This window comes from Alosa sapidissima, chromosome 18 (genome assembly GCF_018492685.1).
Source record: "Alosa sapidissima isolate fAloSap1 chromosome 18, fAloSap1.pri, whole genome shotgun sequence".
Classification (NCBI taxonomy): Eukaryota; Metazoa; Chordata; class Actinopteri; order Clupeiformes; family Clupeidae; genus Alosa; species Alosa sapidissima.
In genome coordinates this window covers 27551800-27564299 of record NC_055974.1, presented here as the reverse complement: position 1 = coordinate 27564299, position 12500 = coordinate 27551800, and the positions used below count along the sequence as shown (strand labels likewise).

At 44.6% G+C, this 12500-nt stretch overlaps 2 protein-coding genes and 1 long non-coding RNA gene across 3 annotated transcripts in view; 2 read left to right on the top strand and 1 right to left on the bottom strand.

The window, feature by feature from the left end:
* Window positions 1-3988, top strand: part of LOC121689939 — a 19384-nt gene extending 15396 nt beyond the window's left edge. The window contains exon 3 of the long non-coding RNA XR_006024933.1: window positions 3978-3988. This is a non-coding gene — a long non-coding RNA (uncharacterized LOC121689939). The remainder of the gene's footprint in view (window positions 1-3977) is intronic.
* zdhhc21 (zinc finger DHHC-type palmitoyltransferase 21) overlaps window positions 1-8150 on the bottom strand; it is a 22580-nt gene extending 14430 nt beyond the window's left edge. The window contains exons 1-3 of the mRNA XM_042070196.1: window positions 7888-8150; window positions 5802-6139; window positions 4702-4800 (exon numbers count right to left, since the gene is read on the bottom strand). Coding sequence (XP_041926130.1) covers window positions 4702-4800; window positions 5802-5955 — 253 coding nt within the window. The 5' untranslated portion in view covers window positions 5956-6139; window positions 7888-8150. The remainder of the gene's footprint in view (window positions 1-4701; window positions 4801-5801; window positions 6140-7887) is intronic.
* Window positions 8151-8983: 833 nt separating this feature from the next.
* Window positions 8984-12500, top strand: part of plaa (phospholipase A2-activating protein) — a 19807-nt gene continuing 16290 nt past the window's right edge. Inside the window, exons 1-4 of the mRNA XM_042070362.1 lie at window positions 8984-9213; window positions 9772-9965; window positions 10084-10184; window positions 10737-10857. Of these exons, the coding sequence (XP_041926296.1) occupies window positions 9065-9213; window positions 9772-9965; window positions 10084-10184; window positions 10737-10857 (565 nt within the window). The 5' untranslated portion in view covers window positions 8984-9064. The remainder of the gene's footprint in view (window positions 9214-9771; window positions 9966-10083; window positions 10185-10736; window positions 10858-12500) is intronic.

Sequence of the window (12500 nt, the reverse complement as noted above, 5' to 3'; positions counted from 1 at the left end):
AAGACCGATGTAGGGGCCTTCGCCAAGGACTTATTTTAAGTCTTAGTCATCTGAAGCCTACCTTCTAAATTCCTTATGAATTAAAACTTTGAATCTCATTCTCACTCTCCCAGTCTTTCTGGAGAATTAACAACCCAGGAACTAAGTGTGCTGTTTTAGAGGCCCCCTTCCTGCAGCTACTCCCTGAGGGCTTGAGGTCCCTGCATGAGGGGCAGTGGCTCTCTGAGGGCTTGAGGTCCCTGCATGAGGGGCAGTGGCTCTCTATGTTCTTTAACTAGAACACTGGCATTGAGAAACAGCGACCCCTACTGGAATCTTGTTTTTGAAGGCAGAAAGGTGAGATCAGGTGAGCGTGACCAAGCAACCAGGTAAAGCCAACCCAGGATAACACCTCAGCGGGCTCTAAGACATCCCATAAACTGTAAACGGACAGATTAGGCCGAGCAGAAACACGGATTAACTCACCTTGCAGTGAAATAGCCTCATCTGAGGCAGACTATGTGGCGATGCTCGAGTGAGTTCACCCTGCTTCGGAGTGTGCTGTATTGAGCAGCATTTTGCAACCTTATCTCATCTCTGCCACATTGCAGACGGCAAATAAAAGAAGACATCGTCAACAACAAGATGAACAGTCTGTGGGCACACACTAAATCCAATCTGGAGACCCGCACAAGATCAGCAGGCCACAGACACACAGCATGCCACTGATGACAGTGAACTCAAAGAGAGAGATAGATAGATAGATAGAGAGGGGGGGGGGGGGGGGGTTAGAACAGAGTAGTTCATGGAAAAGACGTTTCTAACGGTGTTAAAAGCAAGTGGATCTGCGTCTCGTCTGGCGGGGGTAAGAGGATTGCCTAAAAATGCTTACGCCTCAAGCCGATTCGGAGCGCGTGAAAAGAATAAGAGAACACAGTGGAGATGAGTTCAAGGAAGCGCATTGGCACACAGTGCTGCCAATGACCTCGGATAAAGACCGGGCAGCTAAGGCCAGGGTGGCCATATGTGTGTGTGTGTGTGTGTGTCCATAGCATCACACACACACATACTGTAGCGATGGTGGTGGTGTAAAGTCTGACTCTGAGGGGTCACAGGTCATATTCAGACCAAAGGAGCTCCAACCCATGACGTCATTTGAGGACGTTGCCATGGCATCACAGAGGGACATCCCCATCTCTTAATCAGATCACTCTGGCAACCGTCTTTTAATGTCAATTAGTAAAGTTCCGTTCCTTTATTTGTCCCTGTAGGGAATTAGTCCTCTGCATTTTACCCATCTAGGGATACACACACACACACACACACACACACACACTTGGAACAATGAGCTCATTAGGAACACACTGTGGGCAGGCCTTGATCCAGTGCTCGTTGGGAGTAGTGAGGGGTTAGGGGCCTTGCTCAAGGGCACTTCAGCCGTTCCTACTGGTCGGGCCTCGAACCGGCAACCCTCCGGTTACAAGTCCGAAGTGCTAACCAGTAGGCCACGGCTGCCCCACAAGTGACCAACTTGTATCTGCTACCAAAATCATCACCGTCCTGGATGGCTAAATGCAAGAGGAAAACAAACAACTACAAGATCCAATAAAGGCTGTGTGCGTCAGGACGCCTGCAAGGTCAAACTTTAACTACAGTATCTGTCAGTGTAGATTAGATATAACTTAACTTAAATAGACAAACTTCCATGAAGCTATTCATACAGTAAAAAAGACTGCCAATATTCATTTTCTAACAGAAGATCTCCTGACCTAAAAAAATAATGACATGCATAATACAAATATCCAGTACTGATCCATCTTCAACCTAAAAACAACCAAAGCTACAAATAAGTACCTACAATGAGGTGTGTGTGATCAACACAAATATTAAGTGGTAAAACAGTGCCAACGCTGTGCATAATCTGATAAATACACAGACCCAAACACATGCTTTGGTTGAGAACACAATTATTAGTCAGTATTAGACTGCCATCTAGTGGGTAGAAAAAAGTATACACCAAACACACAGAAGGAGTATCAACCATAAAGATGATATCATGTAATATATTTAGGGAGATACTAAATACAGATTAGATTACAGCCTGTTGAATCGTCTACCTGTTATTATATTTAGTTAACACAGAATCACATAGAGACGTCTGATTTGAAAAACCAACATAATGTCGTGCACAGGGTATCTGCACATTTTCCAAGTGCAAATTTAAAGACTTTTAAGACCTTTTCAAGACATCTAAATGCAAAAATTAAGACTATACCACGGCAAAAAGATATATACGACAACTTAAAACTGTTTTATGCCATTTTTCTACTAATTTTAACCCCCACCCCATTTTGGATGTCTACAGAAGTTACCAAATATATTTTGGCGAAAGAAAAATAATTGTGTGAATTACCTTCACAGCTATAAATGCTCAATTTTAGGGTCTGGGCTGCTTGCTTTTGAAGCTGGCTGTACATATTTGGCTGTGCTTACTGGCTGAGGCTGACTGTTCTTCACCTGTGTCTGTAGTAGCCTAGGCTACTTGCCAAAGACATGTGCACTGGACTGGATTCCCTTCAATATTTCTTTCAAAAGTTAGACTAAGCTATTTAAATATTTTATAGGCCTACTTTATATAATTTACTATGTGCATCTATGGTCCCATATGCAGCACAGCAAAGTTAATCCACTACTTTACATTTTGCATGTATCTAAACCAACCAAAGCTTGTCTGAAACATTGTAAAACCATTCACTTGTTTTAAATTAATTAAGAGACAGGTCCTCCTCGCATGATCCTGCTGAAAACTGCTGGTTTAATCTCAAGCACGCACGTATTATGAACGCACGTTTTTTTATGTAGCCAGTCGCCAACATTCAAAAAATATGTGGTTATATTTCACAACTTTTGCGAAGTAGGCCTACTGGGAAACGCTGGCAAGCAAGCTGCTGACAGATATTACAGGTATTATAACTTAGATATTTTCTTCCCTATAGGCTAGGCCAGCAACACACGCTGGAAAGATGCAAACAGATCAACTTAACATGTAGGGCCTACAGTATTTCCTCCTGATTGCGAAATCATTTGTTTTCTTTTTCTGTCAAGTCCGTGGTTCCTTCATAAATTGCGCAGCAAATGATCAGACGAGTGACAGAAGCACTGCGGATAATTTGACCAGCAGTCTTCGCGTCCATAGTTTGTAAAACGATGCTGCGTCCGAGCAAAAATTCTAGATGCCCAGCGCAACTCCAAAAAGGAGGACAAATGAGCGTCCGGCTTGAGGCTGAGCCGGACGCCGGACAGGGCTTTTAAAATCCGGCCTAAATTCGAACGTATAGCCAACCTACAGTATAGCTAACTGGCTTACCAACTCTTTCTCCCGCTCATTCCACCCGTAGAGAGTAAAATAAATTCTACCGCTCACGTATGCTACCTGCGTATCTCTCAGGCCTCGGCTACACCACGAAAACGTCAGGCATATTTGTACATACTGTATTATTACAGTTTTCACACCTTTCCACACCCGTGAAAAACATCTTCACAATGCAACCACTACACTTCCTCCCGTAGCCCATCCTTATAGTCACTTATACAATTGCATTTTAAATACACGAAACCGGAAGGAGACATTTCACTTGCCCTCTTGCACTCGCTGGCGGTCCCATATGCAAATTTAATACCTCCCTTTCGAAAATTCAAGACATCCCAGACAAAGACTTTTTTAGGCCTTAAAAACCGAAAATTGTATTTAAGACGTTTAAAGGATCCGCGGGAACCCTGTGTGCAGTATTCAGAATGAATTCAGACCACATTCCTCACCACAGCTCCACCTTAAGCTAGGACCTAAACTCAGATGCATATCAGTCTAACTGCTGCCAACATGTGTATTGAGAGCACAACATACAGTACACCTTCAATGTATTCCACCTCCAACACAAACCCAGACGCACCCGCGGCCACGTGTGGAGTGACCACTTCCTCCTTGTGCGGTCTGGCAGACAGAACAGGGCAGCTGGCAGCTCATGACATAGCCTGATATATCCTCCTGAAAGCTTGAACATTTAACCACAGTCCTCAATGCTTGAACATTTAACGACAGCTGGAGGTACTGTATGTCAACAGTAACAGTAAGATGAAAAGTTCCATCTGGTGGTAAAACATCTGAAATTGTGACAGCAGGGGAGAGCCTTTAGTTTAATCAAGACAACTATTGGCATTAGAGTGAGGAGGGATGCACCTGAGTAGTGCCCAAGCTCAAACTGTACAGTATGGCTCAGGTAAGAAAGAGTGATAAGATTCATGTGAGTGTAGCTGTGGAACTTCATCGACATGGCTTATGTGGAAATACATATGTACGGGGGGGTGGTTCTGTACTGAAGTGATATGGTACAGGTATGATTAGGTGGTTCTGTACCTAAGTGATATGGCACAGGTAAGATTAGGTGGTTCTGTACCTAAGTGATATGGTACAGGTAAGATTAGGTGGTTCTTCTGGAGTCATATGGAGCAAGAGTCTGTACCTGAATGTAGCTCAGGTGAGTGTGCTGTTGTACCTGGGTGATATAACTCAGGTGAGTGGGCTGTTATACTGAGTGATATAACTCAGGTGAGTGGGCTGTTATACTGAGTGATATAACTCAGGTGAGTGTGCCGTTGTACTGAGTGATAGAACTCAGGTGAGAGCTGTTGTAGCTGTGTGTAGTTTAGGTGAGTGAGCCTTACCTGAGTGAGGTATGTGGGGGTCCTGGGGTAGCCTGCCTGGGTCTGCAGTCGACGCCCTCACCAACGCGGTCACACAGAACAATGATGCCAGATAATAACCTGTACACACAAACATGAAGCGATGACGGTCTAGGTCACTGCCTAAAGCCACTGCCTGTACACACAAACATGAAGCCATGACGGTCTAGGTCACTGTCTAAAGTCACTGGCACACCATGAGCCCCCGATGGTGCCAGATAGCTGCCTTATCAGTGGATGAGCCAGTCCCACTGGTTTCAGGGAATCAGTCACTTACACTAATCTACCAGAGCTAGCATGCAGGCCCGGTGCCCAGTGTCAGCTGTGCTACACAACTGAACAACATTTAATTGAGTCAGTCAAGTCTAGTGAATTTATTTCTATAACACGCAGGATAGTCAACATATATTTCATGCCATTTTAGAAGGGCCTATATCAGTCTGACTTGAGACAAGCAGTAAAGCTTTACAAACACCTTTCAGCCTTAAAGCCATCAGTGTAGTCTTTGGATCCTCCAAAATCGTAGCCATCACCAGGACAAATGTGTGGAGTACTCCATTGCTTGTCAGGAATAATTGATAACGGATTTAAATGTGACTATAGCTTAAAATCAGCCCAGCTTTTAGTAGGCTTAATAGGTCATGTTCTCTCAGTAGTGAACGTATGATGCTGAGTATGGTTTTGCAAATACAGGGGCAGTAGGAAGGAAAAAATATAACCTTGTTGAGCTCAAGCCTGTTTGAACACTACATCCGTTTCCTAGTCTATCCTGGCAGTCACCATGGTGACAACTGCAACCATACCCACAAGATGTTAAACGCGGCCTGCATCACAGTACAGTACAACTCTGTAACATTCAGCGAGTGTATTCAACCCAACCCAAAGCACCGCTGCTTCTCTCTCTACCTCTCTCTCTCTCTGGGACCCCTGTGTGTGTGTGTGGGTCGGTCTCTCTCACTCTCTCTCCTGTGTGTATCGGTCTCTCTCTCTCTCTCTCTCTCTCTCTCCCTCTCTCTCCCTCTCTCTCTCTCCCTCTCCTGTGTGTATCTCTCTCTCTCCCCCCCTCCTCTCTCGGTACTTACAGATCACCAGGGCCCAGGGGACGTGTCCCTCGTTGTAGTGTGGGAAGAGGATGAGCTTGGGGATGAAGAGGGTGTTGTAGAACCACACGAAGAAGACCAAGGACATGCAGAACCAGCCCATGGGGTCCACCACAAAGTGCAGACGCAGCTTCATCCTGACCGCAGGCAGGAGGGTGAGGAAGAGGAGGAGGAGGAGGAGGAGGAAGACACGGGGTGGGAAGGTGGTGCCGTCTGTCCGTCACTCGACCCCACTCGACTGCAGGCGGGAATCGGAGCTGGCACTGGGCGCCAGCGTCGGGTCGGGTCAGGCGGAGCCCCGAAGCATGTGGACTGTGAGGCTGAATGGGAGAGAGAGAGCAGTAGTGCATTAGTGGCCATATAGACCCTTTCAAGAGAGTTCCATTATCAGCATCATAGTTGGCCCCACAAGGCTTCCGTATTAACATTCCATATGTTATCTTAATGCAGAGGAAGTAGATTGGGGCCCAAATAGAACGTTCAAGCATTGTTTTTGTTTTTATTGTTGAAAGGATCTATTAACTCGCCATTAATAGCCCAAACAGTCAGGCTAATGACAACAGGGATCGATAGGTTTCTTGATGTTTTAAGCCCCCAACGTTGTCTTCAAGGCAGCATTGAATGATCGATAGGCACATTTAAATGGAAACAACAACAACAACAACACTAACAGCTAAATTCAAAATCTACAGACACACTGACATCTAGCACATCATCCTGAAACCCAAGCCAACATCCTAACAAGTCACACAGTCTATGGACTGTGCCATTATCTTAGTCCCCAATCAAAGAGAAATCCATCCAGCCTAGCGTAGCCTCTCTGTGCACTGCCAAGCCTGTCTCTGTGTTTGCACAACAGGATGGGCAGCATACTTGAGGCAGGCTAGGCCACCACACAGAAAGACTGACGGTTACAGGATGCTTATCAGAGGCTCATCAGAGTTTCATTGAGGTTCCCCCGAGGGGACACTCACAGATTCAAGTGTTCATCAACCACAGGGAGCAATGGGAAAAGCACACAGACACAGACACAGACACGTTCATTTACATTCACATGCAAACACTTCCTCATATGCAAACACAAGGTCTCCTTATGACTTTATTGGTCATTATCATGTTCACTGTGCAACGCAGGGAATGGCTGGCTGGTGAAAGCTGACATTTTGTTTACCGAAGGAAGTGACGGAACTGCCCCAGACCACTGGGTTAGACGTTAGACGGAGGACCACAGTGGAGAACACCCAACCATAACACACAGTGTTCAATTTGAGTGATACAGACACCCTAGGCTAATTGGAACATGTTCAAAAGGACTGTTGACGACTGTGTGTGTGTGTGTGTGTGTGTGTGTGTGTGTGTCCAACACAAGCAGAGGGTAAGAAAAGCACAAGTGATTCATGTCTCATCCAACAGTTGAGATGACCTCCCTTCTCCCATCCAAGAACTGTAATGACATCAGAAACTATTTCTAGGACGGTCACAAAGGAAACTATTTCATTCCTGTTAATTAATGTCTAATATCGAAGTAGTCACAGGGCAAAGGCTGCATCAGCTCTCCCATCATACCATACGTTCTGAAAGCAGTTCACTATGTACGCCTTATTATCATGATGGCATCACTTACAGATGTAGCTTTCGACTGACAGCTTCATATGGATTTTTATCATACGTTGGCTAGCTCGTTAGCTATAACAATTACTATTTGACACATCAACTCAGCGATACACAGGCACAGGAAATATATACATACTGTCTTGTGCTTAACTTAACATGTATACGTCGTGCATTCAAGATAAACCGGATATACAGATTCTTGGAAAATTGTAAAGACGTATGAGTGGCCAACATGTGCTGGTGGTGTTGTCCTACGTTAGCTTGGTAACACTGTGTAGCCTGTGCTAGCACGCTAATCCATAGATGGCTGACATATGAGCCAATAATATAATTTATTTGAAATGAAGCACGCAGTACGACAAAAACGTAAACGTAAACATCTGCATAGATACAAGTACATTCAATATTAAACGCAATACTAAGCCAACGACGAATATGTGTGTCTCACACTTACTTGTTGCCTGCGCTTGTATCACCCTGGTGAATGAAATCAGAACCGAACTGTCAACTTCTTCCGTGGCTGTGACACAGACTCCAGCAACCACAAACAAACCACTGGCTGGTTGCTGCTTGAAGGACTACAAATCATAAATGGGCGTGACCCTGCCAGATGCGCTTGTCAGTTTTTATAAATACAAGTTTGAATGTTTTAATAAGCCGTTATTTCTGAAACAATGTTGTTTCACGCAATTCATTAATGAAAAAATATAGCTCATATCGAAAAGAACGAAAACTATTGACAGTTGGATAGACAGTTGTTTAAAAAAAATAGCAAGGTAAATACCTCACTTCCGTTGGACCTTTGTAGTTGTATGGGTGTGTACATGATGGACACATTGACCACGAATGATAGGCTTACTTACTCAGCAGAATGGCCTCGAAACACTCTTGAAAGCATGCAAACGGGCAAAGATGTTCAACAAGAATCTGATTTAATTCATACTTAATTCATACTAGCCTACTGACTCTATATTTTGCACAGAATTATTGACAGCAGCTTATGGTACTGCCATAAAGAGTGCTGCTACTGTTGCTGACATGATGGAGGATGACTAGATCTAAATGCACATTCCATATGATCTAATATTACATAGAAATGAGAGCAAATGCTGAAGTTCATTGATCTGACTGCTCGATCAATATATGTTTTAATGTCAGACTTTTAATTCTGACATTCGCTTTGTTGATGCTGCTTCATCCATGCAGGCTGTAATATCCCTTTCAACGTATATTTTCACATGCTGTGGACAGGCTACTTTTGCATATGCATATGTGTGTGTTGTTTTATTCACACTGTAAATAGTCTTGTAGCCTTTGCCTATATTTCATCTCAATTTACATTTTCAAAATGTCTTTGAGAATGTGCCCTTGATCGTTTGAGAACCTGCAAATTAAGCATACTAGATAGCAGATATTTAGATAGATTAGTGACTTTTTTTGGCGATTTCCCGGCGGGCAATGTACATTGAAGTGTGGGAAAGTTGTGGACATTCTCTGGCTGTGGCTTTTATTATGGTAGAATACTAATAGATAACCCGGAAGCTAAAATATTTACGCCGCTGCTCACTTGATACTGTTGGACCTCGTTAGCTTCTCGGAACTGTCAATTCATTGTCCGAGAGTCGCTTAAAATGGCATCTTCTAGTACTTATAGGCTAAGTTGCTCCATCCCAGGGCATGAGATGGATGTAAGGGGCCTTGCCACTGCACCTTTCCCTGATGGAGCTTTTGTGTCGGTCTCCCGGGACAGAACAGCAAGAGTATGGGTACCCAATTCAAGGTAGCAAGCTAATGCTAGCCTAAGCGGCTAGTTTCTCTGTTTTCAAGTGTTGACAGGAGGCTAACACTAGCTAAATAGCTAGTTAATCAAGAGTTCATTGTGTTAGTTTGTTTGTTGAATAAAATGAAATCGGTGTACAATTCAGTGTTGTCTGTGAATAGGGTATAGTTAATTAAATAAGATCCAAAGCGTTGTTAAGCTAGCATACACTTGCCAGCTATAATTATGGCTCTATAACGCTGCTGTTACCTAAATTAAATTGAAAACCTCCTCGATGACTTGGCTAACCGTGACAATGTCTAGGTTGTGTAGGTTTTAAGTGACTTGTTTCTTTTAACCCAGGTTTTATTTTTTATTAACAATAAGTCATTTAGTCATTATCATGTGTTGGCTAATGAAAGCAAGAAAGCAATTCGTACATTTTCGAGGTGGTGATGGGTCTACATTTTCACAGTAGCAGCTAACCAGTTCTGTAAGCTCTGTAGTGGGTGTCTTATTATGTTAGCTAAGCAGCAGGTATTGTCATGTTCTTATCCAACTCTTGTCTTCTCCATGCAGTCCTGGTGGAGGTTTCTCGGAAATGCATTGTATGAACGGCCACACGAACTTTGTGTCCTGCGTTTGTATCATATCCCCAAATGAAACCTACCCCCGCGGGCTCATCGTGACTGGGGGCAACGATCACAATATCTGCGTGTTTTCCCTCGACAGACCCGACCCCATGTATACCCTCAAGGGCCACAAGAATACAGGCAATAACCTCTCGTTTTCTGCTTGAGTGTGTCTATTGATTTCCAGAGTACTTAACTGCAGTAAGGTAATGCTGTGAAACCTGACCTCTGTCCTGCGCGTTATTGTCTGTCCGCGCAGTATGCTCGCTGTCTGCCGGGAGGTTTGGGACGTTACTGAGTGGTTCCTGGGACACCACAGCCAAAGTGTGGCTCAACGACAAATGCATGATGACATTGCAGGTACTGTATGGACATCAATGCACTATAAAGTGAAACAATTTACTGTTTGATCATGATCTCAAGGCCTGAAAAGTTGTTGGCTGTTAGTCTTCATGTAATGTGAATGAACCACCACCCAAGTCATTATTTAGGTGTAATAACGTCTCTGCTCATTATTCTGTCATGTTTAGTTTGTGCTGTTTTCATCTGAAATTTTGACCACAAAAACAGGTTTATACCAAACTTTGACTCGACTCCTTGAAACTTGAACCTTTTACCATAGTTATACTGCACACCATCAGCACCTGGAGCAAGAAGAGCTGTGCACAGGGATTTTGACCTTTGATGGATCCCTTTACCATAGAGTTCATGTTGTAGAGTTCACATGTTTAAAATTATATCTATGCACCTTGGCCTCAGTATTCATGTAGTGCTAAGATCGTACCCAGTTAGTCATAAACTGACTAAAAAGGTCACAATCCTATCTGATCATCAACGATACATAGTGCAATGTCAAGCGCTCCATTGTGTTCCTCTAACCCTGATGTACGTAATTCTGTGTTACCCCTGTAGGGTCACACAGCTGCCGTTTGGGCTGTGGTCATCCTGCCGGAGCAGGGCCTGATGCTGACTGGGTCGGCCGACAAAACCATCAAGCTGTGGAAGGCCGGCCGCTGCGAAAAGACCTACACTGGTAAGACCCGCTGGGCGTAGGGGAGGGGGCAGTAATAGTGGCCACGAGGAGAAGACGAGAGGACTCATTAGGCTACATTGATACATTGTTTCCGAAGCCCTGAAATGGAACAATTTGAAAACGCTGTCGGCCCCCGTTTTTGGTTGAAAACTCCCGCTTTGCATTTTAATGTGGGCAGCGAAATCCGCAAACGAATATAAACACGATGAAAACATGAAAACTCACATTCCCTTCCTGATTGGACCAAACATCTGAAAACGATGACGAAAAAACTCATGTTCCCTTCCTGATTGGACCTTGTGTGTCTGATGTTTCTCGACTCTCCATGACTCACTTCCACTTCCACTACTGGCCTGTCAGCTTTGATTAACATGGTAAACAAAATACAAGCTTTACTGGCCTTGGTGTGTGCGTGTGCGTGTGCGTGTGCGTGTGTGTGTGTGTGTGTGTGTGTGTGTGTGCGCGCGCTTTATTGACCTTGCTGTCTTCGGTTGACAATTATATGAATGGTCATGTGATATGTGACAATGGTCTGGTGATCTGTGCTTCAGGGGCCCAGTGTTATGGAATTGCAACCGTGCGTCATGACAGAGATCGTTTTTACTCTAGTTTATGCTTCCTTTTCATATGTAAATGGAGGAGTTTGTTTCTTACATTGATCTGTTCTATCTGTATCTGTAGACTTCTAGTAAATGGACAAAAGAACGGACGAAATAAACTCCCGATCCGGGTCACGGCAACAATGTAACCTGCGTTCTGTTGAATCTGCGCGATTCGGCCCTGCACACGCCCGGACTCGAACCCGCGAACAGCAGCACCTCGGATCGGGAGGCGAGCGCGCTAACAATTGAGCCAATAGCCCAGGTTACTGGCTCGCATGCCAGCAGCACTCTTGAGGCGTCGGGGAGTGAGGTTTACCAACGTTCCACAAGCACAGCTAAGCTAGCTGGCATCCGTTACACATGCACTAAGCTCTCTTTCCTCAACAAAGCCAAGGTAAAAAAAAACGCTTTTCCTTTCGATGTCTGCTTTAAGCAACGGAGTCTTCTACAGCAGGGGTCGTACAGGGTGCTCACGAGAGGCTGGAGGAGGAGGAGACACCGTGGTTAGGCCAGAGATTAGTAGTAAACAAAGGGTCTCCCATGGTGGAGAATTGGACCGGATGCCGACCAGAAAATGGAGGTGGGAGAGGAGAGATGGCAGGTCAGGGCACAGCAGCGTTTCCAAGAGTGTGTTTTTGCTACTTCTCCTGTGGGTCCATTTCAAGGAGAGAGTGGACCCATGGTGGACAACTTCTCTGCCAGTTTCTAAAGAACTGAGGTTCTCACTGCACATTGGTGCCAGCTCCTAAAGAACTGAGGTACTCACTGCACATTGGTGCCAGTTCCTAAAGAACTGAGGTTCTCACTGCACATTGGTGGCCATTCCTAAAGAACTGAGGTTCTAATTACAGGTATTGAGTTAAATGGGGGTGAAGAAAAGAACCCATCACTGAGCATTAGGGATTTATCACTAGCAGCGCCGTGGCGCGCACCACAGCAGGAGCAGAGCTGAATGCTCACCAGGGTCTACAGGAAGGAGAGGAGAGAGAGGAGGACATTGGCTGTGTGTATGCATTGCATGTGCTCAGCATCTTGATTTTT